The following is a 27893-nucleotide window of genomic DNA, read 5'->3' as shown; positions in this document are numbered from 1 at the left end:
AGTTACAAAGGATGCAAGATGACTACTAATATTCTGACTGCTTCCCACAAGTAGATGAGCCATCCACATGGAGTAATTCAATCAACATCCTCGAATATAAATCTACTCCAAAGAGTATTTTTCAGGTGAGAATGAAATAACAATGTACAAATTAAACAATCAATGTACAAATTAAAATCTGTCTACAACAAATTATTTCTTGAGAGACTTGAGTCCAAACCAGAGCTATTTCTACTCGGTATTATTAAGGGAAAACCACGAAAGAAGATAGATATATAATACTCCACATTACTACAGCTGCCAGAATTGTTTATGTGCAGAGTTGGAAAACTGTTTCAATCCTGACTATGTTAACTGTTGTTACAAAAACCTTAGAATGCACTGAAATGAACAAGTTATCAATGGAACTGCAAGACAAAGAGCAATTGGAATGTTATAAACCATGGGATAGGTGGTATAATTGGTTAAAACAAAATAAATACCAAAACCTACTATAGAACAGTTCTATAAATGAAGAAAGTATAAATTTGTTGTGGCCCACTCATGTCCTGTGTAATTAGTTATGTATCCAGAGGACACAGAGACAATGGAGACTCGGTACAGGCATCCTGCATTCCTGGCACCTGAGACTGACAGTGAAGAAGACATGGTGTCAGAGTCTGAAGAGCAACCAGGGTCTTCTGCACTTCCTGAGATGAGTGGCTCAGGAGAAGAGGAGGAGCATCTTCTGGATGCTAGGATTCGCAGGGCCTCTAGGAGGCATGAGTGGTTACTCAGAAGGAGGTTTACTCATGAATAGCACTGCTGACTAATGGGCCAGGCCCTCGGGGAATTTAAGGCAGTGTAACATGCTGCTTGTGTGGAGAGGACAATGTGGTTCATTCTAACATCAAGTTTCCAGTCCTTGTTTTTTCGGCTTGTAATTTAAAGAGACACATTTTTGGCTTTCTGAGGAGCTCCGGGCTTCCAGCTAACTTCTGAATGTCTCCGCTTCTGAATATTATTCCAGCTAATTATTGTTTTGCTTATCTCTTTCTGGAGCTCTAGCCAGCTGATAACACTTTCTAAGCAATACGGCGAAGCCGTTAAAAGACTTTAGCTTCATTTTGTAAAAAGCTTTAATTGCAAATAATCCTTGCACAGCATAAATATTATTTAAAATTGGAGGTTTTTCTGGGTGGCTCGGTGCTGGAACAGAACCGAATTATACTACTATACTTTCTGTATATTCTGTATCAAAACAATTAGATATCTATGTATGAAATACAAACGCAATAGTTGTTGAAAAAGAAATGGGTGACTCAATTTACTGAAAATGAATTTTTTATAATATAACAATAATAAAATATAATAAGGATGATAACATTGTAAATTGTAAACATACAAGAAAATAGTACTGACAAGCTGTAAAAGACAATTGTTAACGTTCTATTTGTTTTTGACTTAGATGTATGCTATGTCTGTGTTGTATGTTGCAAGTCTACTGTACATTTTTGTACATATGTTTATTTTTAAAGAAAAAACCCAATAAAGACTATTTAAAAAAACAATGTATATTCTCTCAATTTCTTTAAAAGATTGGTGTCAATTATCTTGCATATTAACACCTATGATGCTGATAAGCATCCTATTCAAAGATGGAGAATTGCAGTCCTTCATATTGCTAAAAAAATCCTCACCAATATTTTTCAGAACTTGGTATTAACTGGGCCTTTTGGAAATGAATTTCAGAAGCATCTGGGAAGTTCTCAAGTTTTCCATCCCTGATTTAGCTTATCAAGAAAGACCATAATAGAAATGTCAAAAGTAAACATCTTCTGTTTTCATCAAGAGCATGGTAACTATGTACATTGTCAAAACAACACTAAGACGCAAATATGTTTTTATAAAAAACTCCAGTTTAATCTCATGGTTGAGACTTGGCAAAATTTCCACGTTATGTAAGCACTGAAAAAAAGGAGCCGCACTCCATGGAAACAATACTCATCAGGATGATTACATGAAATTCAATGCATTCATACAAAGCTCACATTAATTGACTTGGTTTCCCCCTCTCAAGTCGAAAGCAATAGGAAAAAAGTGATGCATAATTTCTTCTGGGAGGGGAAGGAACAGGGGTTTATTCTCAACTTAAATGTGTTTTATTTTAATAAAATTATCAGAAACAAATCTTGAAAAAAAGCATACTTGTATCTTAAAGAATTACAGCTAAATGTTATAAGCAATTTAACATGGCATACAGCATTTTTCATATACAGGAAAGATGCACAGCTTGAGACCTTACAGCCAGAGACCTTGAATGCTTTGACTACAGTGGATATGCCCCATCAAAAGTTGCCAACAAGTTGTAATTATTACTATGAAAGAAGGGAAAAAAGTAAAAAAAATGCTTGGGAGTGCTTTTTACATTTAATACACATAAAAAAGATCCATCAACTGAATTAACTTTTGAATGAAATGAAATCAGTTTCATTTGATTTTATCCTTGATCTAACTTCTGGAGTGTTGTTTTCAGCATGCCACTGAAAAACCACATGCAGTACTCGCCTTTTCCTCCCACTTCCAACACCAGTGGTGGAATGCTCCTGGTTTGGCCCAGTTGTTAGAACTGGTAGCGCTGACAGCAGGATGCTCCACTCACCCTCTCAAGATGCTCTGTCCACCCACACAGGACACAGTTGTGCATGCACAGAAGCGTTGCGCATACTGGTAGTAAAGGGTTTTAGAACCCATTACAGTGTTCCCTCGCTTTTCGCAGGGGATGCGTTCCAAGACTGCCCGCGACAGTCGAATTTCCACGAAGTAGAGATGCGGAAGTAAATAAACTATTTTTGGCTATGAACAGTGTCACAAGCCTTCCCTTAACACTTTAAACCCCTAAATTGCAATTTTCCATTCCCTTAGCAACCATTCAGATTATTACTCACCATGTTTATTTATTAAAGTTTATTTAAAAAAAATATTTATTAAAGGCAGATGAAAGTTTGGTGATGACATATGATGTCATCGGGTGGGAAAAAACGTGGTATAGGGAAAAACCCGCAAAGTATTTTTTAATTAATATTTTTGAAAAACCATGGTATAGGCTTTCTGCGAAGTTTGAACCCGCGAAAATTGAGGGAACAGTGTACTGCTCAACACCACCTCCAAAGTTAGGCCCTTTTTAAAAAGAACACAATTTTAAAGATTTTCCCATGATTTCCCCAATCTCAACTGAAATTGTGTGTGTGCATCAAAGAATTGAAACTGACAAAAAACTGAAGCAAAACAGGATGCAAAGTGATGTACAGGCACTTTCCTAGCTTCTTAATCATATCTCTCATTTCATAAAACAATTCTTCACCAATATCACCCTAGGGACCATTGCCCTGAAATAATTGGAGGATTTACTTTTTTTGAGTGAGATCTGTTTCAGATAAGCTTACCAATCATTGGTAAAGTCATGTGTTGATATGAAGAACAATTGCAGGAAAAAAGATCGGGAAGGACAGACTCCACGGTTAGCGGACAGAGCAATTGATGATCTTTCTTTACCAAAAGTGTGGGAAACCTACACAAGAGGAGTTTGCAACAAAGCCTAATTTCTAAACAGTGGCTTTGCCCAAGATTCAGAGATGCACTGCTATATAGAGACAGCCTCTTGGGTCCTAATTTCACTGCATTTTAATATATTTCTATAGCATAGTTTTAGAAAATATATCTGTCACCAGGAAAATAGACAATATACATTGCTTAAAGCAAATCCTGGGCATTACTTAAGCAAAAGAACAAACCATCCCACAGGTAAGTATTGCAAATCTTTCTTTCTGTCTAGATACCGTCCAGTGAGCAAGTAAATTATTTTTGTTATCCCAGAAATGGTATAATGTACTAACAACTGTTTCCTTCTAATTTAGCAAATCTGTTTCAACTCCATTAATTCCACCAAAAATGACAGCCCAGGATGCCCTTCCTTCTGTCCTTGGGCATTATAGGACAGGAGAGTGGGGAGGACACTGTTTTATTTCCTTTCCCTTCTTTGCCAAGTCTTATAAGCAGCATGCCAAGTCTTCACCAAATCTAAGAATACAAAAAGCAGAACTTCTTGTTCTATGTTTCCAAAAATGGAGAGACTGGTTTAGTCTCAAAATGAATCTTTAAAATCTTTAAAATGCAAAGCATTCCAATTGTCTTTAGCTGAATTTCTCTTCAATTAAATTATCTTCAATTAAAATCTGGTGTTTTGTTAACAACAATGTGCAAATAAAGACAGTGTCACCCATTACTCTGTTATAAACATAGAACCATAATGTTTTAGAACTGCCAATCCTCTTTCGCTATTATTTCATATTGCCTTACATACATTTTATTGACAAGTTTTTAAAAAAGGAAACAGGTTTATAATAGATTTCAAAAGTAAGAGGTGCTCATTTTGTTATGTGAAGCAACTTATTCTCAGAATCAAAGTTGGAATTCTAGGCAGAAGTACATGTATCAAAATAAGTATTAGTGAAATTACAATTTATGCCTTTTCAGTATCTTATGCATACCAAAGTCACTTGACACATATTTTCACAACAATGTCACTTGTCTACATATTTTCTATCCTAGCTCTAGTTCAACTGTGTTTTATATGTGGTTCCAGACTATGATATTGAGAATCAATGAGAAAACAAAATCTAACCCATGTAAGTCATTCTGGATAGATCTTCAGACCTCCAATTCTGATTTAATAACTTGCAAACAGATATTTGGGCTAGAATTTATTTGCTAATTGAAATTTACTTTGTGCCACTTATTGATGCAAGTTGGGTAGCAACTTAAATTCAATCTCGTTTACAAAGCAGCCACACTGGAGCTGGTATAGAGAAATCAGATTATAATCTCTTCAATAAACATCAGTACACCACAATGTTCTAATAAATGGATTGTGGCTTATTATGACTGCCCTATCATTCCATTTAGTAACTATCAAAAGTGACACTGCTACAGAGCTAGCAAATTAGTGCTTTTGGAAGAGGATGAAACTCATCCAGAGCAAGTTCAATCCCTTTGTATTACATCATTAAGTCTTCTAATCATTGACAGAACAGATACTTTGCTTATCAAAATTCACTCAAACCCATCAGCATTCCTCTCTCACCACTTATTTGAATGTCCAGTGTACACATTATCCTTTTGACAATGCTCCTTGTAGGTCTGAATAGAGATGCATGGAGCAGGTCAGCTGTTCTTAATATGTACTTGGATGGAAATCCCCAATACTTAGCATTTCAACATTATAGGAAGACAATAAGCAAGATCATGGAAAGGAACATTAGCTGAGATGATTTGTGATTGTTGGTAGAAAACAGAAGCACGAGAGAGTCTTATAAAGGAATAAATTTCTGGACAACTTTTACCTCTGCCTTTCCGTGCAGTAAAATGCTGCTTTCCACCTGTGGGATAATTTCATCTATTAAATGTGACAAAATATAAAATAAGGATTGTTGAAATCAACAATGATTGTTTTAGTAACAAGCATTTAGCAATCATAGCATCATATTCATAGTTCTCAGTGTTACCAGTATATCTCATCCACCAGGGAAGAGAAATCGAAAGACATTATTCTATCTGACGCCCACTTCTTCCATCCAGAATTACAGACCTCCTCTGTGGTTGGTAAAAGCAACTTGTAGATGTCTCTAGTCTTTGGCCATTCTTTGGAATAGTCATCTTGTTACAAAGAGTGACACCCTCTGGGGCTGCCTCTAATAAATCATTTAAAATTGGGCTTGGAGAAGGGGTCTGTATAGGGCTTCTTATGGGAGATAATAATACTCTAGAATCTGCAGTAGAGGGATGGTCCATGATAGGAAAGGGAGGACTAAATAGAATAAGGCTCTGAGGTCTTCCTGGTCTAGATCTGTAAGAAGGCTTCGAAACCCCAGATGACCTCTCCATTTTTGAGGACTGTGGAGTATCTCCAGTAGTTTCTCCTTCAGAGGTTCTCTTTCGCCGAAGAACTGGTGCATCCTGAGTAGTATTATGATTGGAAAAAGGTGGTTCGGTTTTTCTAGCTGCAGCTGGATCCAAAATGAGTGTACTGTTGTTTTCTTTCCCCATCCCATCAAGTGGTGGACTCTTTGGGAATTGCAGCTGACCCTGAGCATTTTGAATTGGCTTGATTAGACTTTTCTTGACTTCTGTTTCTTTGTTCTCTGATGCCACTGAGATTCTGCAGTTGGGGTCTTGTGCCTGCAAAGGCTGGGGGACTTGGGTATATTGAATCTTTGGTGGAATTACTGGCACAGCTCGAACCTGACACATCTTAACCATGAAAGATGTTCTTACTGCTGAAACACTTACCGGGGCAGAATTACGACGACCAGTGGTAGCATGAGACATCATTATGTATTCTAAGTCTACATCTTGAGGATCAAAGTGTGACCCCCAAAGGTCAGCTTTATTTTCACTTGGACAAGAAACAGGAAGGGATGGTGCAGAATCACTGGACTTAGCTTCTTTCTGCCCGCAGGGAAAGTGCCTGGGTGAAGAGGAGAAAGACAAGTTGTCAAAATTAAAAATGCTGCCAAGTGGAAGGAGAGAATCCAGGCTTAGAGAAGAGGGCCTTGGCTTTCCTTTACATGGAATGTCTTCACCTTTATTGATCTGCAGCTCTTTAGTAAAACATGGTCCTTTCATAACAGGAACTCCAGGTCTGTCATTCTGTTGAATATAAGTCGCCTGCTTTCCTGTGCGGTTTGAATTTAATAGACTGGCCTCAGTATTACATTGTGACAAAGGAGAATCTAGAATGTTTCCTTGATTTTTTTCGTCTTTAGGCACTTCCTTCTTAACCAATGCTTTACAGGCAACACTAGGCAACCCTTCAAGACCAGAAGGCAAATCCGTTGCTGCAAAGCCTGCTTCACGGCTTAGATATTTCATATTTGTTTCATGTGAGTTTGACGTTTCCTTTAAACAATTCAGCCAGGCTTCAGCTTTCTGAAAACTTTCTTTCCACTGTCCTGGTGAATATTCCTTGCTTCCTTGTTGTAGGTCACCACAAATTTGTTCCTCGTGTGTGTTAGTTAAAGGTATTTCTATAGCCCAATGAGCTTTCAAAAAATCTTTACTATCTAAGGAAAAGCTACGACTGAAACATGGTTTCTTCAAATAGCTTTGGGCCATTGCTTGGTTCTGTGGCTGAAACTCTTGAAGTGCCTTTCCTTGAGTTTCTTTCAAGGTAGGAGAATGAAGGGGACTGGTGACCCACTGATGATCTTCCCATGGCTCTAGCAATTCTAAACTATGGACATGGTCACTCCATGTATCTTCTTCCTGTCGATTAGCAGAGTTTTGATCATTCATCCTGCCTTTTTTGACCCATGGGACTTCAGCTCTACATGGACTCTTTGAATGGACTAGATCTCTCTCTGGATATGTGTCACTGCTTTTTTCTAACTGGGTTGTTGCTTCAACTTTTTTCTCTCTTTGAAGAAGCCAATTGTTACTTTCACATTCTGGCTGCTCTAAATTTTTCTCTTTGGCATATGATAACTTTTCTATTGAAAAAGCTGTGTTTTCTTTTAGTTCTGATGGAAACTTCCAATTTGGAGATTGAGATGGGAGGTCATTTTTGGTGTTATCATCTTGTGGGCAATTTTTTGAACATGGCATATTTTGCAGTTTTGCTGAGGTGAAGGAAATACTAGTCTGCTTTCTGAATGTCTCAGAGTTGCAGAGTTGTGTATCTTTAGATTCTTTGGGAAGAAAGTCAGATATTGCCAATGGATCTCCAATTAGGTTGTCTTCTTTGGGGAGAGTTGGTAGCAGAAGAGAACTACACACTAAACTCTTTGCTTCTGAAGATGCAATAGATGTAAGGCTTGGTTTAAACTCCTGTTGTTGTTGTTGTTGTTGTTGTTGTTGTTGTTGTTGTATCTTTACTACACTTCCAGTACACAAAAACTCCTCCTCAGACTCAACAATTTTCAGCTCCTGTTGAATATCTGGCCACAATGGTTTCATTACAGTGTTGGAATGATCATCAACCACCTGAAAAAGAGAAACCATCAAGATCACAAAACTCCTTTTTTTTTATAAGTTGTGGCCCTTTTTAAAATCAACTACATAAAATTTTTAGAATAACAGTTAGGCATATATTCTATTAACCTATTCCATTAAAAACCATATACATTCAAATTCTATTAAATAAATAATGCTAAAATGAAAATTTCCTCCATTGAAGACAGAAATCTTGCTATTTGTCCATCCTACTTTGTTTGGAAACCAAATGTTAAAAATGTGGCACTATTTGAAAACTATGATACCGTAGGAATAAATCAGCAAATAATAAACAATTTCAGTCAACTATAATATTTTCAGTGGATTTGGATCAGTGATGGGCTCCTACGGGAACGATCAGGAACGCAGTTCCGGTAGCAAAATTTGAAGCTCCACCCCAGAGCACCCAATTTGCACTGAAATATGTTGAAACAAAATGCATAAGCCACGCCCACGGTGTGGTAGTAAAAATTTTGGTAGCCCATCACTGATTTGGATTTATATCATTGGCAGCTCCATAATGCCCCTTCCCTCAAAATCAATGTGAAGATCAAGCTTGACAATTATAATGCCAAAGGTTAATAAAATGTGACACCCTAGAATAGTTCTAATTTTGATAAGTATGAAAGTTGAAATAGGCTAAGAACATATAAATGAGACGTTTTTGAACAAGTAAAAAGATCTTTTTATTCCAGCATTCTGTGTCACAAGTAACCTAACTAATTTATTTATTTATTTATTTATTTATTGTATTTGTATGCCGCCCCTCTACGTAGACTCGGGGCGGCTAACAACAATGATAAAACAGCATATGACAAATAACTAAAACCCCCTTATTATAAAAACCAAACATACATACAGACATACCATGCGTAAATTGTAAAGGCCTAGGGGGAAAGAATACCTCAGTTCCCCCATGCCTGATGACAGAGGTGGGTTTTAAGAAGTTTATGAAAAGCGAGGAGGGTGGGGGCAATTCTAATCTCTGGGGGGAGTTGGTTCCAAAGGGCCGGGGCTGCCACAGAAAAGGCTCTTCCCCTGGGTCCCGCCAAACAACATTGTTTAGTTGACGGGACCCGGAGAAGGCCCACTCTGTGGGACCTAACTGGTCGCTGGGATTTGTGCAGCAGAAGGCGGTCCCTGAGATTATCTGGTCTGGTGCCATGAAGGGCTTTATAGGTCATAACCAACACTTTGAATTGTGACCGGAAACTGATCGGCAACCAATGCAGACTGCAGAGTGTTGGTGTAACATGGGCATATTTGGGGAAGCCCATGATTGCTCTCGCAGCTGCATTCTGCACGATCTGAAGTTTCCGAACACTTTTCAAAGGTAGCCCCATGTAGAGAGCGTTACAGTAGTCGAGCCTTGAGGTGAAGAGGGCATGAGTGACTGTGAGCAGTGACTCCCAGTCCAAATAGGGCTGCAACTGGTGCACTAGGCGAACCTGGGCAAATGCCCCCCTCGCCACAGCTGAAAGATGTTTCTCTAGTGTGAGCTGTGGATCGAGGAGGATGCCCAGGTTGCGGACCCTCTCTGAGGGGGTCAATGACTCCCCCCAGGGTGATGGATGGACAGATAGAATTGTCCTTGGGAGACAAAATCCACAGCCACTCCGTCCCAGAAGATCACAGATATGAGACCAGGAAAACAACCATTTTTAATGTAGCTCTCTAGCAGCTAGATGCTTTAAGAGTGTCGAAAAATAATATCCTGCCAACAATTTGTCTTTTAATGGACAAATGTGAAGAAAATTACAAGTAGAATAGAGATACATGCAACCTGAAATGTTTCTGAAAAACATGACTGCTTTTGTCTTGGTTTTTGTGGAAAATGTTTTTAGATTCTCTTTGGATCGATTCTTAGACCCTGCAGTGTGTTTGTAAACATATGAAACTCACAACCATTGGTGAAAACCAGAGATAGTACAGAATCAAATTAATTGGCTTTGGATGAATTCTGCTTTGATTTACATGTTTATCATGTCCAAATCACCCTAATTCAGTTTGGGAGGTGTTTAAATCTGGAATACACTGTGTAAAAATGTCCAGTATACACTGTGTATACAATGTACAGAATAACCTGTGTAAAAATGTCTAGTATGACAGGGTATATAAAAAATGGTATTCAAAGACAGAATAGTTGGTGTCTTTTTCATAAAATAGCAAAACAGCCAAATAACATAACATCCAAACAAGACTTTCAATACTTTTTCTTACCAACTCCTTTAGATGTGATTTATCTTCTGTTATATTTATTGATAGCTCTGGTGGCCAGGAAATTTGCTCTGATTTGTCCTTAACCCCAAAATGGTCTTGACTTGCTTTCTCTGTTTGCTGCTGGCTTGCAAGGATTATAGCGAGTGGGTTCTGTTCCAGGGGGAGCTTATCTTTTAAAGGTTGGCTGCAGCTGTTGTCTCCACTCTTTGTCTCCTGAGTATTGACTTGAGGAAAACTTACAGACTCCAGCTTCTTAACAATGGCTATTTTCTCAGTAGTAGAATCTACATAAACAAATGAGATAAAAAAGCAGATATACAAATCTTAAAGAAGAAAACAAAACACTAAAAAAAAGAGGAAGGAACTGTACAATTAAAAGGTAAACTTATTCTAAATCAACGTTCCTCAATATGAAACTGACTGCATATGACAATAGTTCTGGTGGTTTTGGAAGGCAACCCTATCTGGGCTGAAAGTTATAGGAAGCTCTTATTGTTATCCCTTAGTGAAATTTCAGATTTCTGAAGCCCAGAATAAAAACCCTACTACTCACCAATGAACACGGCAATGATGAAATACATAAACTTTTTTCTAAAATATGAGACAGTTGAAGAATAAGTAAAGGAATGTATAATAAAATGAGTAAGAAAATTGCCTATAAGATACAAATGGACCAATGGAAAAACATAGGGTTGAAAGGACTGAAATTTACATTATATCTTATTTTTTACTTTTTTATAAAATCATGCAAAATTTGTATTTGTCAACAGAGAAATGATCTAGAATATATAAAGGTATAATAATAATAATAATAATAATAATAATAATAATAATAATAATAATAGTAGTAGTAGTAGTAGTAGTAGTGGTAGTAGTAGTCAGTGTTCCCTCTAATTTTTTTGGGGGGGTGGGCGGAAAAGTATAGTGTCTGAGCGGCAGTCCCTTCGGGACTGGGTGGCACAGAAATAATAAATAAATAAATAAATAAATAGATAAATAAATAGATAAATAAACAAATAAATAAAAAACCCACCCTGTTTTGCCTCAGAGAATTTCAAAATAAAATACTGTACTGTGTGTCTATAACAGTGAGCTCATAATAGGGCAACTCTATCAATATCAAAGTGCCACTTAAATAGTTGAGCTAGTTTCAAACTAGATTTTGATTTTCTTTCTCTCTTCCTTACTCCCATTCTTTTTCTTTCTCTTTTCCTTCCTCTCTTTTTTCTATCTGTTTCTCTCTCTTCCTCTCTCTCTCCTTCCCTCTCACTCTTTCCGGCTTCTGGGCAGGTTCGGAAAACTCTGAGTTGATGATGATTTTTAAGTGAGCGATTGCTCACTGCTCAGCTTAGAGGGAACTATGGTAGTAGTAGTAGTAGTAGTAGTAGTAGTAATAATAATAACAATAATAACAACAACAACAACAACAGTTGGAAAGGACCTTGGAGGTCTTCTAATCCAACCCCCTGCTTAGACACAAAACCCTACACTAATTCAGACAGATGGTTATTCAACATCTGCTTAAAAACTTCCAGTGTTGGGGCATTCACAACTTCTGGAGGCAAGCTGTTTCACTTTTTTAAAACTTTTGTTGGAAATGTGAACAACAGGAAGGGACATTTTATCGTTTACTGCATTTCTATTGTGGTAAAGGGGAGATCTCATAAATTTGTAGACTTGTAGAATTTTGTACACATATTTCCGTTTGTCTACATTTGGTTAACTGGAAACCTCCTATGGACGTTTTGCATGAAACAGAAAAAACTGTACTTATGATTTGTGATTTTGATGACTAGAAAAGAAACCTGAACATAGAAAAAAGTGAGCTGTTTTGTAATAATGGAATAAAGGTGAGTTTAGCAATTGTATTGCTATTTGATGCAAATAAATTGGAAGCTTGAAATATTTTTTATTGTTTCTGTAATGTTTTTTTCTTTGTTTTTGATCTTTTACTGTTTCTGTTCTTTATTAATTTGTGTTATTTTTATTGAAAATATTGTAATTTTTTAAAAATAGAAGCCATATTTTATTGTCATGAATGGATGTGTTGGAACTTCACAGATCAAAGGACCTCTTCATGATAACTCAATCAGCTGTGATTAAAGTCTTTCAAGGGGTTGATTAATGGCCCATGTGACAATAAGGAATAAAATCACCTTGTGGAGACACAAATTATTATATTATTATAATATTATATATATTATTATTATAAGTTTCCCAGAGAAGTGTCTAGCTACAAATCAACACAAAGTTAACCACAATTTCAATAAGCTTATATACACCCTGAGTCCCTGACTCTTTAAAATGTAGCAGTATTTAACATGTCTACAACAATGAATATCCATGCACTTATGCTATTTACTGAATTAAGCAGACAACTTTCTTCAAACTGAATCTGCACAGAAGAGCATTAAGGTACATTAAGTACAATTTATGCTTAACATGTTTATTCTTTGGACAAATAAAGAGAGAGAAAAAAAACAGACCAAAAAGGAAACTTCCAGGCAGGCAGCCAGCCAGGCAGACAAATAGATAGGTAGATATCTAAATGATTTTCTATCCTATTTTGGATTTATGCACTTCTCAATTTGAGTTTATCTTAAGGACAGATAATTTGAAGTCAACTATGTCTGAACTGTTATACAGCTGTGACATTAACAATGCTGTCTATGTGTGTTTGGCAGTGTAATTATATGTAATAAGCCATGATTTCTTATATATAGTACTGTATATGCTAGTTGTATGCCCCTAATATGAACAGTCTACAAATTATATGAAACTAGCTGCATTTTCCAAATATTATACTATTACTATTACTATTATTAGTAATAGTAATAACAATAACAATAACAAACAACAACAACAACAACAACAACAATAATAATAATAATAATAATAATAATAATAATAATAATAATATATTAGATTTGTATGCCGCCCCTCTCCGGAGACTCAGGGCGGCTCACAATAATAATAATAATAACAATATGACATTGTAACAAATCAAATATTTAAAAAAGCATCTAAAAACCCAATGGTTTTAGATTGCTATTCTCGCTCCTCCAGTATTTTTCTCACTGACTGAAATTTGAAAGTCTTTTGAAAGATGTAAAAAGATGTAAAGATCTCTATGTGGAAGTGTCACATATTGAATCTAGCACGATTAACATGATCCTTCATATCCCAACATCTCTAAATATATGGCGTTTTCAACAGTTGCAAGCTGTAATTGCTATTATAAGAATGTCAGTAATACCCTACATATTTTTAATGCCTAAATTTTAATGAGATCATTATTTTTGCAACCAGTATCGAATTGCTACCCGGTACACGCCGCACTGCGCATGCGGTAGCAAAAATGGAGGTGAGCATGCAGCTCTATTTCATTGGCATGCATGCATGTGCGTCCCAGTGAGATTTGCTTCTGTGCATGTGCAGAAAGCAAAATTTTGCAAGGGGATGCGTGTGCATGAGATTTTGGCATATTTCTTGCTTCTGCGCATGCAGAAATCTCACAAGCGCATCTTCTCCTGAGATTTTGCTTCCTGTCCATGCACAGAAGCAAAATATCACTAGGATGCATACACATAGAGCTGCACGCGCATTACACCGGTAGCTGCAGTAAGTGGGAATCCCCGCCTGTTTGCAACCTCATATTGGGTTCTTACGACATGTAGAAAAGAAGTCTAGAATTTAAAACTGGCCATTTAATTATTCAAAAATGTCATTTCATTTATTCTGAGAATGTAATAGATGCCCCGGCACTGTATTGCCAGCATCTGCTCTAGATGTTCAGGATAGTGCATTAATCTGATTTAAGAGGTGTATAAAATAGGCATATAAAATACTGTGCTCTGATTTTTCATCATATTTTTTTAATGAAAAGAGGTTTAGAGTAGAAAGCAATTGGGGAAGCTTGCCAGATGCTTTCCTGCCTCAATTGATCCTTTCTAAAACTTGCTTTGGTCTTCATGTACTTCCAAGTACATGTAATAACTTGTTTGACAGTTAATTTCAGCCTACCACCAAGACTTCCCTTTTGGTCCATTAATAACTAAGTAAAAAGATCACTCCAGCTGTATCACTGCAGGCAAGGTGTTCCTAACACCCTCATGCACTGGGATCTCTAATACAAAGTCACCCAGGTGTTCTTAAAGTCACTCTGTTCCACAGGATATTTTTAACAATTTTATGTAACGGAGGGACGACGACACCTCTAACTTTTCTAATAAAAAACCCTCACTTTTAAAGAACAGAGGCAGGATATATCTATTATTGTTTTGGGGAAATCTCTATATTATAAAAATGGTCAAAGCAATGGAAACTGCAGTTTAATGTTTCCAAATGTAAAATAATGCACTTGGGGAAAAGGAATCCTCAATCTGAGTATTGTATTGGCAGTTCTGTGTTAGCAAAAACTTCAGAAGAGAAGGATTTAGGGGTAGTGATTTCTGACAGTCTCAAAATGGGTGAGCAGTGTGGTCGGGCGGTAGGCAAAGCAAGGAGGATGCTTGGCTGCATAGCTAGAGGTATAACAAGCAGGAAGAGGGAGATTGTGATCCCCTTATATAGAGCGCTGGTGAGACCACATTTGGAGTACTGTGTTCAGTTCTGGAGACCTCACCTACAAAAAGATATTGACAAAATTGACCGGGTCCAAAGGCAGGCTACAAGAATGGTGAAAGGTCTTAAGTATAAAACATATCAGGAGAGGCTTAATGAACTCAATCTGTATAGTCTGGAGGACAGAAGGAAAAAGGGGGACATGATCGAAACATTTAAATATGTTAAAGGGTTAAATAAGGTACAGGAGGAAAGTGTTTTTAATAGGAAAGTGAACACAAGAACAAGGGGACACAATCTGAAGTTAGTTGGGGGAAAGATCAAAGGCAACATGAGAAAATATTATTTTACTGAAAGAGTTTAGTAGATCCTTGGAACAAACTTCCAGCAGACGTGGTTGGTAAATCCACAGTAACTGAATTTAAACATGCCTGGGATAAACATATATCCATTGTAAGATAAAATACAGGAAATAGTATAAGGGCAGACTAGATGGACCATGAGGTCTTTTTCTGCCGTCAGTCTTCTATGTTTCTATGTTTCTATGATATGATGTCACAATGTGCTGCTCTGTGATTTAACAAGCTTGAGGCTTACATCAATTTTAAATTGCTATTGATAATTACAGTATAAGGATTGTTTTTTTTTGCCAGTTTTCCTTTTTTTAAAAAAAATATCACTGTAATACATCTAGGTTTTCTTTCTTCATTGGCAAAAAGAAAAAAAGGGAATGGGACAGAGAGAGCAATAGACTTTCAGGTAAGCTGGCATTTTCAACTGCATGCTCCCACCAAAAAAAGAGAGCAATGTTGTGAAAAAACACATGTGTCAAATATTCTTCAATTATATCCATGACATGCTCTCTATACAGTGGTACCTCTACCTAAGAACACTACTACTTACAAACTTTTCTAGATAAGAACTGTGTGCTCAAGATTTTTTGCCTCAAGAACCATTTTCCACTTACAACCCCCAAGCCTCCGAAACTGTAACTGGAAAAAGTAGGGAGAAGCCTCTGTGGGGCCTCTCTAGGAATCTCCTTGGAGGAAACAGGGCCGGAAAAAGCAGGGAGAAGCCTCCGTGGGGCCTCTCTAGGAATCTCCTGGGAGGAAACCAGGCCGGAAAAAGCAGGGAAAAGCCTCTGTGGGGCCTCTCTAGGAATCTCCTGGGAGGAAACCAGGCCGGAAAAAGCAGGGAAAACCCTCTGTGGGGCCTCTCTAGGAATCTCCTGGGAGGAAACCGGACCTCCACCCTCCCTGTGGTTTACCCAATCACACACATTATTTGCTTTTATATTGATTCCTATGGGAAAATTGCTTCTTCTTACAAACTTTTCTACTTAAGATCACGGAACCAATTAAGTTCGTAAGTAGAGGTACCACTATATTTCAAATATTCTCTATTACCCATGTTGGAGGTCTCTTGTGAACAAATTACTACAGCCTTTTCTAAGTCAGGATGCACAACTGTTCCCAAATGTTGTTCTAAACAACTGCAAATCTCATTCTTTTGATCATTTGCCATGGCTAGAGATAAGCTGTTCAACATCTCCTGGAACATCACCCATCTTTATTCTAAGCTTACCTGTTATGGATTTGGATTCAGGCTTCTTTTCTTCCTTGACTGTGACATGCTCTAATTGGTCATAGTTGTCACCTTCAGGGACTGAAGACATAGCACTTTCTTTTCCCAGAAAAGAAGGTTCTTGAAGGCCAGGGAAAGCTGCTTTGTCTTTGACAGGCATCCGACAAGGTGTGCTGTTGATGCTGATGACTGCAGATACTCGAAGGGGCACAGACACAGCAAAGGGCTCTGAGATATTCAAGGCTTTATGTTGGTGACGGGGAGAGGCTTCCAGAGGGAATAGGGTCCCATGGAATCCCAAATTGGATGTCCCATCATTTGAAGTAAAGAACATACGGCACACCTTTGGGGAAGTTTGCTCATTCTCAGGGTCTTCAGTGGCGCGGAATACCTTTAGTTGCTCAGGAAGTGGTTTCATTTTGATTGGCAGTAGAATATGATTCTCTGCATTGTCCTCCACTCCTCCCTCTGCTCCTTTTATGGCACCTTTGAGATCCCACTCGGTGTCTTGTTTGTTGAGGTCAAATGAGCTGCTAGGTCCCCCTACTCGTTGTTTCATCATGGGAACAAAAAACCCTCCGGTCGTAATTGTGCGCTTGAAATGACCCTTTTCATCTCCTAAGGAAGGAAGGAAAAATCAAAGATTTTATTTATTCATTTATCCAATACATAAATACATAGGAAGAAAAATAGACATGTAGTGATATATATAAGGGTAAAAGTGAACTTATAGGAGAGGATATATGAAAGGAAGAAAATATATATGAAAAGCGAGAGAAAGGAAAGACAATTGGACAGGGGACGAAAGGCACAACGGTGCACTTATGTACGCCCCTTACTGGCCTCTTAGGAACCTGGAGAGGTCAATCGTGGAGAGTCTAAGGGAGAAATGTTGGGGGTTAGGGGTTGTCACAATTGAGTCCGGTAATGAGTTCCACTCTTCGATAACTCAATTGTTGAAATCATATTTTTTATAGTCAAGTTTGGAGTGGTTCGTATTAAGTTTGAATCTGTTGCGTGCTCTTATGTTGTTGCTGTTGAAGCTGAAGTAGTCATTACTTCAGATGAATTTTGCCAATCTGGACTCTCATAGTTGGTCAATATTTTTTTCCCCTGTATTGTACATTGTTTATTTGTTAGGGTTTTTTTGTTTTGTTTTAATATTTAAGGGTCACATACACATGCCTAGAGGTGAGGTGGTGCAGCAGGTAGAGTTCTGTACTGCAGGCCACTGAAGCTGACTTCAGCAGTTCAAATCTCATCACCGCGGAGAGGGGTGGCATACAAGTCCAATAAATAAATAAATCTCCGGCTCAAGGTTGACTCAGCCTTCCATCCTTCTGAGGTGGGTAAAATGAGGACCCAGATTGTGGGGGCAATATGCTGGCTCTGTTAAAAAGTGCTATTGCTAACATGTTGTAAGCCGCCCTGAGTCTAAAGAGAAGGGCGGCATAAAAAAATCAAATAAATAAAAAAAATACAATAAAATAGTGATGCTGTGATTCAATCATATTTTGGAGAGGGGAAAGGAGACTATAAGGAAGCATTAAAGAAAAAATAATAGTAAATTTATACTAATAAAGGAGAACCTGATATTATTTGGCTCTTTTGGAGTAAAATTTATATCACAGAACATGGCAGAACCTTGGGATCAACATGGAGATCTAGATGTTATCTGGGAACTGTATCCCATGGTTATTCATCTTAGATTAATTGGCCAGATAAAACTTTCAAAACGTCTCTTCTATTTCTTCTAGAGCACACAGGAAGATTGATTTTCCCTTCAAAAATCTGTTTCATCTTTATAATGACGCATCAAAAGCCAACATGTAGGAGCTCCTTTACACACCATGATGGGGAAAAAATGTTGAGAATGTGTTCAGAATGTCCTTTACACACCATGATGAGGAAAAAATGTTGAGAATGTGTTGCAACACCCTGATGTGAATTCTGACCTTTCCTAAGTACATTAGTGACAAAGTTTTCATTGTGAAATTATGATGCCACGCCACAAATACTGTAATCCTATGGTAAATACTTTATTGAGAGTAGGGACAAATCAGGCTGACTTAAAGAGAGCTTTTTCCTTGCCCAGTACTGCTAGACATGATTCAATTTTCCATTAGACTACTGGCTGAATTTATTTCTACGCTCTCCCTCCTTTACAATTACAATTTCAAAAGCAGTCATCATGACCTGCTTTGGTATCTGCAAATCTGTATTCTGTATGCCAGTCATGGATTCCATCTACTGCCCATTTGGAAATGGCGATAGGGAAAAGTATATTCAGTAAAAGAGAAACGTGGCGTAAACAGGGTATTTTCAATTTCCTCCTCAATTCTCTATCTTTTTTCTAAGCCAAAGGCAGCAGCCATAAAATTGTTTTAAAAGATAGACAGGATGAAATATAAAGCTTGGGAGGTGGTAAAATAGGGAAGAAAATGGGAGAACATATATATTTTCCCTCAACTTTTCTCTGGATCCATACTTGCAATATTCCCTCACTCTTTCTGTCTCTCTTTCCATCTCTGAATCTGTTAATGTGGACCCCCACCCCCCGCATATAAAATATGAAAGAACTCTCACTATACCTCCCACTTCTCCCCTACCGCCATAAACTACAGCCATCCATTATCTTAAGGTATTTGTTGATATAAATGATACTACACTAGAGCGATATACACACAACAGCTTGCCACAAACCATTTTTTTTCTGATGTAGCAATAATAACAGTAAGGTTTGTATAAAATGGAGAAAACTGATATAATTATAATTTTAAATATAATTTCTTATAGCAAACATTTCACTTTGGAAAAAATGTTCCCATGTTGATCAAAATGGATCCAATATCGATAAACAGTCTAATTTGACATTGATCCAATTTTTTAAAATAAAAAAAACAATCAAAAGGCTTGGTAGAAAAGAATTCCTTCATCCAAGACCCAAGATTGCAGTAATCTCAACACTTGGAACAATCTAATTTCTAATGAAAAATAAGTTACACGGTTGTGGTTGGCACTCCTATGAATCCAGCCTTCCTCTAGTAACGGAATGATCCCGAAAACAGGCTATTTCTAAGAATATGTTTAATATTACAGAAACAATAATAAAGGGACAGATAATAATAATAATAATAATAATAATAATAATAATTTATTGGATTTGTATGCCGCCCCTCTCCGCAGACTCAGGGCTGCTAACAACAATAATAAACACAACATTTGTTTAACCTCTACAATCCTAGAGGTTAAACAAATCCTAAGTAATTCGTAACTTTGTATATTAAATTTTAATCCTCTGAGTTGGGGTTGATCAGAGCCAACTAGCGAAGCTCATTAAGAATTTATATTAAATGAAGTACTTGCATTCATGAAGTACTGTAGTCTACAAATTTGTAACTGCCTTTGGCACAGATTGTAAACTCTAAAACATCTTCAACAGCAGCTCCACACAGAGTGTGTCTCACAAATCTAGGAGATTGCGAACCACAGATTACTGCGGAGTGACCATTCCTATACTGTACATCTCATAAATTCCACAATGAGAAAATGGCTTCTGCTAGAGGATACCACACAGACTGGAAAGTTGTCATAAGATTGACAAATCTCCCAGACCGTATAACTTTTGAATTAGAGTATCTCAAAACAAACTCTTCTTATTCAAGCCCTTATTCAAGTTTTGCATAAACATTAGCCAATCAGAATAGAACTGGAAGGGACTTTGGATGTATTCTAGTACAACCCCCTTCTCAAGCAGGAAATGCTAAATCATTTCAGACAAATGACTGTGCAGTCTTAAAAACCTACAACTTCTGACAGCAATCTGTTCTACTGGCTAATTATCTTCACTGTTCGGAAATTTTTCCTTAATTCCAAGTTACTTCTCTCCTTGATTAGTTTTCATCCATTGTTTCTTGAGGTGCCCTCTGATCCTTTGGTTGAGTCCCCTCCTCTTTGTGGCAACCTCTCAAATAAATACTGAAATACTGTTGTTATGTCCCTCCTAGTCCTTCTTTTCTCTAGAATAGCTAAACCCAAATCCTGCAACTGTTGGTCATATGTTTTAGTCTCCAGGTCTTTGATCATCTTAGTTGCTCTTCTTTGCACTTTTTCCAGAATCTCAACGTCTTTTTTGTAATGTGGTGAACAAAACTGAATGCAGTATTCCAAGTGTGACCTTACTAAGACTTTTTAAAGTGATAGTAATATTTTATGTGATTTTGATTCTATGCCTTTGTTTATACAACCAAGGAGTGTATTAGCTTCTTTGGCTGCGCAAAGTCACACACTGCTGGCTCATATCATAATGAAAATATTAGGTTTTTTTTTTTCTTAAACCATGAGTTTATCTAGAAAAAGATGATGATGGGGAAAGGCAAGTGGCTACTCTATTATTATTATTATTATTATTATTATTATTATTATTATTATTATTAATTAGATTTGTATGCCGCCCCTCTCCGCAGACTCGGGACGGCTCACAACAATGATAAAAAACAATATGTATTGGCAAATCTAATAATTTAAAATCTAAAATAGCAATTATACATTTAAAAAATCTAAAAACAAGGAACCCCAATATAAAAAACATACATACAGTCATATCATGCACTAAAACTACATAGGCAGGGGGAGATGTCTCAGTTCCCCCATGCTTGACGACAGAGGTGGGTTTTGAGGAGTTTATGAAAGGCAAGGAGGGTAGGGGCAGCTCTAATCTCTGGAGGGAGTTGATTCCAGAGGGTCGGAGCCACCACAGAGAAGGCTCTTCCCCTGGGTCCCGCCAGACGACATTGTTTAGTCGATGGGACCAGGAGAAGGCCCACTCTGTGGGACCTAACCGGTCGCTGGGATTCATGCGGCAGAAGGCAGTTTCGCTGGTATCCTGGTCCGGTGCCATGAAGGGCTTTATAGGTCATAACCAACACTTTGAATTGTGACCGGAAACTGATCGGCAACCAGTGCAGACTACGGAGTGTTGGAGTAACATGGGCATATTTGGAAAAGCCCATGATTGCTCTCACAGCTGCATTCTGCACGACCTGAAGTTTCCGAACACTTTTCAAAGGTAGCCCCATGTAGAGAGCGTTACAGTAGTCGAGCCTTGAGGTGACCCGTGACTGTACTGAGTATTTGTTTTTCCAGATCTACTCATTCTATGAAGAGGACTGAGTTTTCATGCAATAAACCCCACAAAACATTTTGAGTAAATAAACAGATTAATATAAACAGATATCCAGTATGTCCATCAAAATTACACAAATTCAGCTTCTGCTATAAAAATGTCCAAATAATAGGCAAATCTTCAACTTTTCCATATTTGATACATACTGACCAAGTCTTACCTTCTACTGGAGCTGAGCAAAGCGAGTCCATGCTTTTAGCTGGGCGAATGGTTGCTTTCTCTGTAGAAGGAAAGGAGGTAAAATGTTTGAAATATAACCACACACAGCCATTATATGGAAATGAAAATTGTTAACAAGTGCAGCTGCAAAATAGAAAAAGATTTGATAAGTTGAGAATACATAGAGCTCTAATTTACAGCTAAAACTAAGGTTTACCAGCTAGCAAAGTATGAAAGGTTAAATGCTTTCTCAACTTTTTTTTAAAAAAAATAATCTTTATTGAGTTTCTACATATAAAAATAGAAGAAAACACCAACCAACCAACAAAAGGAAACAAAAAAAAACCCATACAGATGAGCATATAAACTTAAACAACATATAAAACATATTCAATTAAGTGGTGTTCTTTATATGGGCATACACATAGTTAATTACTTATCATCAATTAAGGTTTTTCTTTCACTACCTGCATATATTTGTTATATGGAAGACATAATTTGTCAGTCGTACTGTTGACTCTCATGATCAAGTGACCTAATGGTAGGTACAGTGATACCTCTACTTAAGAATGCCTCTACTTAAGAACCTTTCTAGATAAGAACCGGGTTTTTTTGCCTCTACTTAAGAACCCGAGCCTGGAAAAATTTCCCAGGAAATTTGAGAGCATCATGAAGCCCCGGCCAGTTTCCTGCCATTCCCCCTTTAATCACAGCCATCTCAGGCTTTTCTGGGCTGCCAGAGGAGCCTTTCGGTGGTGCTTAAGGAGGCTTTGGCAATCCAGAGCAAACAAAGCATTTTTCTTTCTCTGGGTGCTTGGAAAGGGAATAGACCTCTGCCAACACCCAGAGAAAAGAAATGCTCCCTTCGCTCGGGCAGCGACTCTCCTCCTCCTCCTCCTCTTCTTCTTCCTCCTCCTCCCACCCAAATTCTGAGCTTTTATTTCTTTCCTAATGGGTTTGAACACATTATTTGCCTTTACATTGATTCCTATGGGAAAAATTGCTTCTACTTACAAAAATTTCTACTTAAGAACCTGGTCACGGAACGAATTAAGTTCTTAAGTAGAGGTACCACTGTATTTGTATCTGGTGGATCTATAGGTTTATTTTGTTTAATTCTGTATATTGTGTTGTATTCATTTTGCATAGTTGTGAGGAAGATACGGATTCATTTTTAGGGGTTTTGTTTTCTATCGATTTGTGGTGCAATATTCCTATATTTTTATTTTATTTATGTACACAAGGAGGGAGTGTCTAGTTTTGCTTTTCCCCATATATTGTAGAATTCAAATTTATCTTTTTCCTGCAGTTCCAAAGTCATTTCGGTCATTTCTGCGCACTCGAAGACCTTAATTATAAAGCTTGTAGATCTAGGGGCTGTCTCTGTTTTCCAATTCTGTGCATATAGCAGTCTTGCTGGCATTATAATATGAAGTATTTATTTATTCTTAACTCTTTTTTTAAGCACAGGGGGGGGGGGAAGCAAGTTTTATTCAGCATGTTTATCTGCCCAAATACTGATATGATTTTTGCAAGGATTTTCTGAGTTGCTTATTCATAAACAATGAATAATTATGCATTGTTCGTTATTCAAGAAGCCCACTATCTTCTTCCTAAGCAGAGTGTTGGGCTGTTAATCAAGACTGGATTCTTTTCTTCATCCTTCCTCATTGTGACAACTGTTTGGACACCTGTCCTTCATGTCAGGTACTTATCTGGTTATATATATATATATTCAAGAATTAAAAGCTACGCATAGTAATTGTATCTTCTTTGCTCTACAAGGATGGTTGGAGGGGAGCTGGTACATTCCGTTAACAAGATAGTGATTATCTCCTAAGGATTCTAATCAGAAACCTCAGACAAGATGAGATGGACATATGTTCCAGGACTCCTTAATAAAATGACTGGCATAGGCATATTCTTAGTAACAGCCTGAGAAGATGCACACTTGACCTCTGCCTGCGCATGCATTCAGCGAATTCAGAAATGCATGTTAAACACAGTACAATAATAGACGGTATTCACATCAAGAATTTCATAGGCTTTGGGATATGACTGCCTGCTATTGTCCTATTGAAGTGATACTTGGCATGATGCAAGAGGTTAAATATGCAGTCTCTCCCATGCTGTTGTCAAGCATCGTTCATACTGGCTTTTAATCCTTGTTACTTTATTAGCATGAATTATCTTTTGCAAAGTGCTGGGACATTTCTCCCCCTCCTTGTTGGCCAAGGCCACGCTAAGGGAGAAAATAAAAGCTATATTAATGGAGGCCATCGGGAGTCTTTACCAGAGATTTTTTGTCCTCGAACAAACACACTTCCATTGCGGCTCAGTTTCGTCTTAGCTTCTGATCCTGATCGGCCCAGATTAAAAATAGACTTCCATTTCTTGGATTTTGTGGATAATTTTCTCCTGAAAGATAAAATCAAAGATCTGTCAATAAGTATCAATGGTTAACAGTTAAGTTCAATATGATTTTAATGTGTCCCTTTTAATGGGTCTGTTCTGGGTCCTATTCTTTTTAATATGTTTGTGAGTGACATAGGGGAAGGTTTGGTAGGGAAGGTTTGCCTATTTGCCGATAACTCTAAAGTGTGCAATAGGGTTGATATTCCTGGAGGGGTCTGCAATATGGTAAATGATTTAGCTTTACTAGATAAATGGTCAAAGCAATGGAAACTGCAGTTTAATGTTTCCAAATGTAAAATAATGCACTTGGGGAAAAGGAATCCTCAATCTGAGTATTGCATTGGCAGTTCTGTGTTAGCAAAAACTTCAGAAGGGAAGGATTTAGGGGTAGTGATTTCTGACAGTCTCAAAATGGGTGAGCAGTGTGGTCGGGCAGTAGGAAAAGCAAGTAGGATGCTTGGCTGCATAGCTAGAGGTATAACAAGCAGGAAGAGGGAGATTGTGATCCCCTTATATAGAGCGCTGGTGAGACCACATTTGGAATACTGTGTTCAGTTCTGGAGACCTCACCTACAAAAAGATAATGACAAAATTGAACGGGTCCAGAGACGGGCTACAAGAATAGTGGAAGGTCTTAAGCATAAAACGTATCAGGAAAGACTTAATGAACTCAATCTGTATAGTCTGGAGGACAGAAGGAAAAGGGGGGGGACATGATCGAAACATTTAAATATTAAATATTATTATTAAATAATAATATTATTAATATTTAATAATATTAAATATTATTAAATAATAAAGGGTTAAATAAGGTTCAGGAGGGAAGTGTTTTTAATAGGAAAGTGAACACAAGAACAAGGGGACACAATCTGAAGTTAGTTGGGGGAAAGATCAAAAGCAATGTGAGAAAATATTATTTCACTGAAAGAATAGTAGATCTTTGGAACAAACTTCCAGCAGATGTGGTTGGTAAATCCACAGTAACTGAATTTAAACATGCCTGGGATAAACATATATCCATTGTAAGATAAAATACAGGAAATAGTATAAGGGCAGACTAGATGGACCATGAGGTCTTTTTCTGCCGTCAATCTTCTATGTTTCTAATGTTTGTATTAGTTTCCTCTCAGATTTCATTTTACTGATTTTCACAGATGTAGCCAGGAAAGACTTGAGCATCTCCAGCTAAAAAAAGATCAGGTAGCAGATGGTGTGAAGGCTTTGATTTGAAACGTAGAGGGCTATTGCCATCAGAGTAGCCAAGAGGCTAGACAGTTTGACCCAGAAAATGACTGCTTTCCCTTTCTCACTAATTATATATGTTACATTATGTATGATGTGGGAAATGGCCTTTTATGACTGGCCAACTCCGCCCAATGAAATTATGGGTAAACTAACATTTGACCTCAAGCCTCTGAGTTCAGTAAAGACTGTCATTCATGCTAATGCTTTATAGGATTCGGAATGTATTGCCATACAAAGATGTCGCTACACAAGCCCTAATTTATATTATGGGAACATGATCAAATGCAATATGCCAATAGCAATTTAAGTATCTAACAAGTACCGGTGATAATTCCATTGTGATTGGATAATATAAGTCTGGCAAAACAGCTTTTGCCATCTTTCAACAGTATCCAAGTATACATAAGAGTAAAAGAAATAATATCGGATATGCTATACAAATAAAGAGTGACAATTAAGGTAGATATTGCAAATGCAATTAGGGAAGGTTACCAGTAGATGGCTGTCTTATCACAGGTGCCTCAAGCCTTTCCATTCCACTCTTGCTGATCAAACATTTGAAATGAAAAACTATTCCTGTATCCATCTGACTGCCTAATATTGGAGGTACTGACATTGACCAGGGCTTTAATGTTATGCTTTTCACAGCAATGTTGAGGAATTAAAGGGGGGGAAGTCTGTCTGTCTGTCTGTCTGTCTGTCTGTCTGTCTGTCTGTCTGTCTGTCTGTCTGTCTGTCTGTCTGTCTGTCTTTCTTTCTTTCTTTCTTTCTTTCTGTCTGTCTGTCTGTCTGTCTGTCTACCCATCTATCTATCTATCTATCTATCTATCTATCTATCTATCTATCTATCTATCTATCTATCTATCTATCTATCTATGTATGTATCTATCTATCGATCTATCGATCTATCATCTATCCAAACATATTTAAAGTTTTGACATATCTATACAGTACTAGGAAATGGTTCCTCCTCTCAAAATTGCACTAAACTGATTCATGTAAGCTATAAAATGGGTGATAGTTTCTCTTGTAGTGTTTGGCTGCACACTGTTATAGTTGCTGCAAATTGGCTGCACACCAATTGCATCTAACAAGATGCCTCGGAGCACCAAAGAAGACAGGTTAGACCAGGGGACCCCAATCTATAGGTCATGAGGCAGGGGTGAAATGTTCCCGGTTCGGCATACCTGCCGGTCATCGTAGAGTTGGTAGCGATCACAGCATGAGGCTTCGCCCACCATTCTGGAGGCCACAATTTGGGTTCTTTTACTCTCTACGCATGTGCAGCCTTGAACTGGGATTGCTACTGGCTCTATGACAACCAGCAGGCACGCTTGAATCAGGAGTATTACACCCCTGACATGAGCGGATTGCAGCTGTGCAGTGTAAACAGCTGGCAAGCACATGCATGCACATACTCATTTCTACAAGCAGAGGACAAGCATGTAGGCTTCATTTGCATCAGTGCCAGGAGCTGTGTGTGTTTACGTTTGCTGGCAGCTCCTGTGGAACCATCCCCACAAAGCAAGAGACATTGGGGAACTCTGAGTTAGACAATGGTAGATCCTTGGATGATATTTGTTTATTTATTAAATTTATAGGCTTTTTCAAGGCCTGGTTCTGCAACCCAACAAGACCGACAGAGACTTCAAAGGATAATCAGGACTGCAGAAAAAATAACTGCTGCCAACCTGCCTTCCATTGAGGACCTGTATTCTGCATGAGTCAAAAAGAGGTCTGTGAAAATATTTATTGATCCCTTGCATTCTGGATACAAACTGTTTCAACTCCTACCCTCAAAATGTCACTACAGAGCACTGCACACAAAGACAACTAGACACAAGAACAGTTTTTCCCCCTGAATGCCATCGCTCTGCTAAACAAATAATTCCCTCAACACTGTCAAACTATTTATAAGTCTGCACTATATTACTACTAGTTTTTTTATCATCATTCCTATCACCCATTTCCTCCCACTTATGACTGTATGACTGTAACTTGTTGCTTGTATCCTAAGATTTTTCTTAATATTGTTTCTTCATTGCTTATTTCAGTGATTTTCAACCTTTCTTGAGCCGCGGCACATTTTTTACATTTACGAAACCCTGAGGCACATTGAGCAGGAGGGGCGGCTAAAAAAAGTTTAGACAAAAAAATTATCTCTCTCTCTCTTCCTCCCTTTTGCTCTATTTCTCTCTCTCTCCCTCCCTCTTTCTCTCCCTTTATCTTTCTTTCTCTCTCTCTCCATCCCTCTTTCTTTCTCTTCCTTCCTTCCATTCTTTTTTGCTCTTTCTCTCTCCCTCCCTACCTCCCTCTACGTCTTTCTCTCTCTCTCCTTCCCTCCCTCTCTTTTTCTTTCTCTCTCTTGCTTTCTTTCTCTCTCTTGCTCTCTTTCTTTCTTTCTTTCTCTCTTTCTTTCTTTCTTTCTTTCTCTCTCTCTTTCTTTCTTCTCTCTCTTTCTTTCTTTCTCTCTTTCTTTCTTTCTCTCCTTCTT

General features: G+C 37.8%; 1 protein-coding gene across 1 annotated transcript in view; it reads right to left on the bottom strand.

The window, feature by feature from the left end:
- Positions 1 to 1880: 1880 nt before the first annotated feature.
- The window catches only part of ARHGAP31 (Rho GTPase activating protein 31), a 146061-nt gene continuing 120048 nt past the window's right edge, over positions 1881 to 27893 (bottom strand). Inside the window, exons 8-12 of the mRNA XM_070749932.1 lie at positions 24033 to 24157; positions 21741 to 21800; positions 16396 to 17013; positions 10249 to 10532; positions 1881 to 8019 (exon numbers count right to left, since the gene is read on the bottom strand). Coding sequence (XP_070606033.1) covers positions 5584 to 8019; positions 10249 to 10532; positions 16396 to 17013; positions 21741 to 21800; positions 24033 to 24157 — 3523 coding nt within the window. The 3' untranslated portion in view covers positions 1881 to 5583. The remainder of the gene's footprint in view (positions 8020 to 10248; positions 10533 to 16395; positions 17014 to 21740; positions 21801 to 24032; positions 24158 to 27893) is intronic.

This window comes from Erythrolamprus reginae, chromosome 4, assembly GCF_031021105.1.
Source record: "Erythrolamprus reginae isolate rEryReg1 chromosome 4, rEryReg1.hap1, whole genome shotgun sequence".
NCBI classification, from domain to species: domain Eukaryota; kingdom Metazoa; phylum Chordata; class Lepidosauria; order Squamata; family Dipsadidae; genus Erythrolamprus; species Erythrolamprus reginae.
Note: the sequence above shows the minus strand (reverse complement) of the source record. Positions and strands in the feature narration are given on the sequence as shown.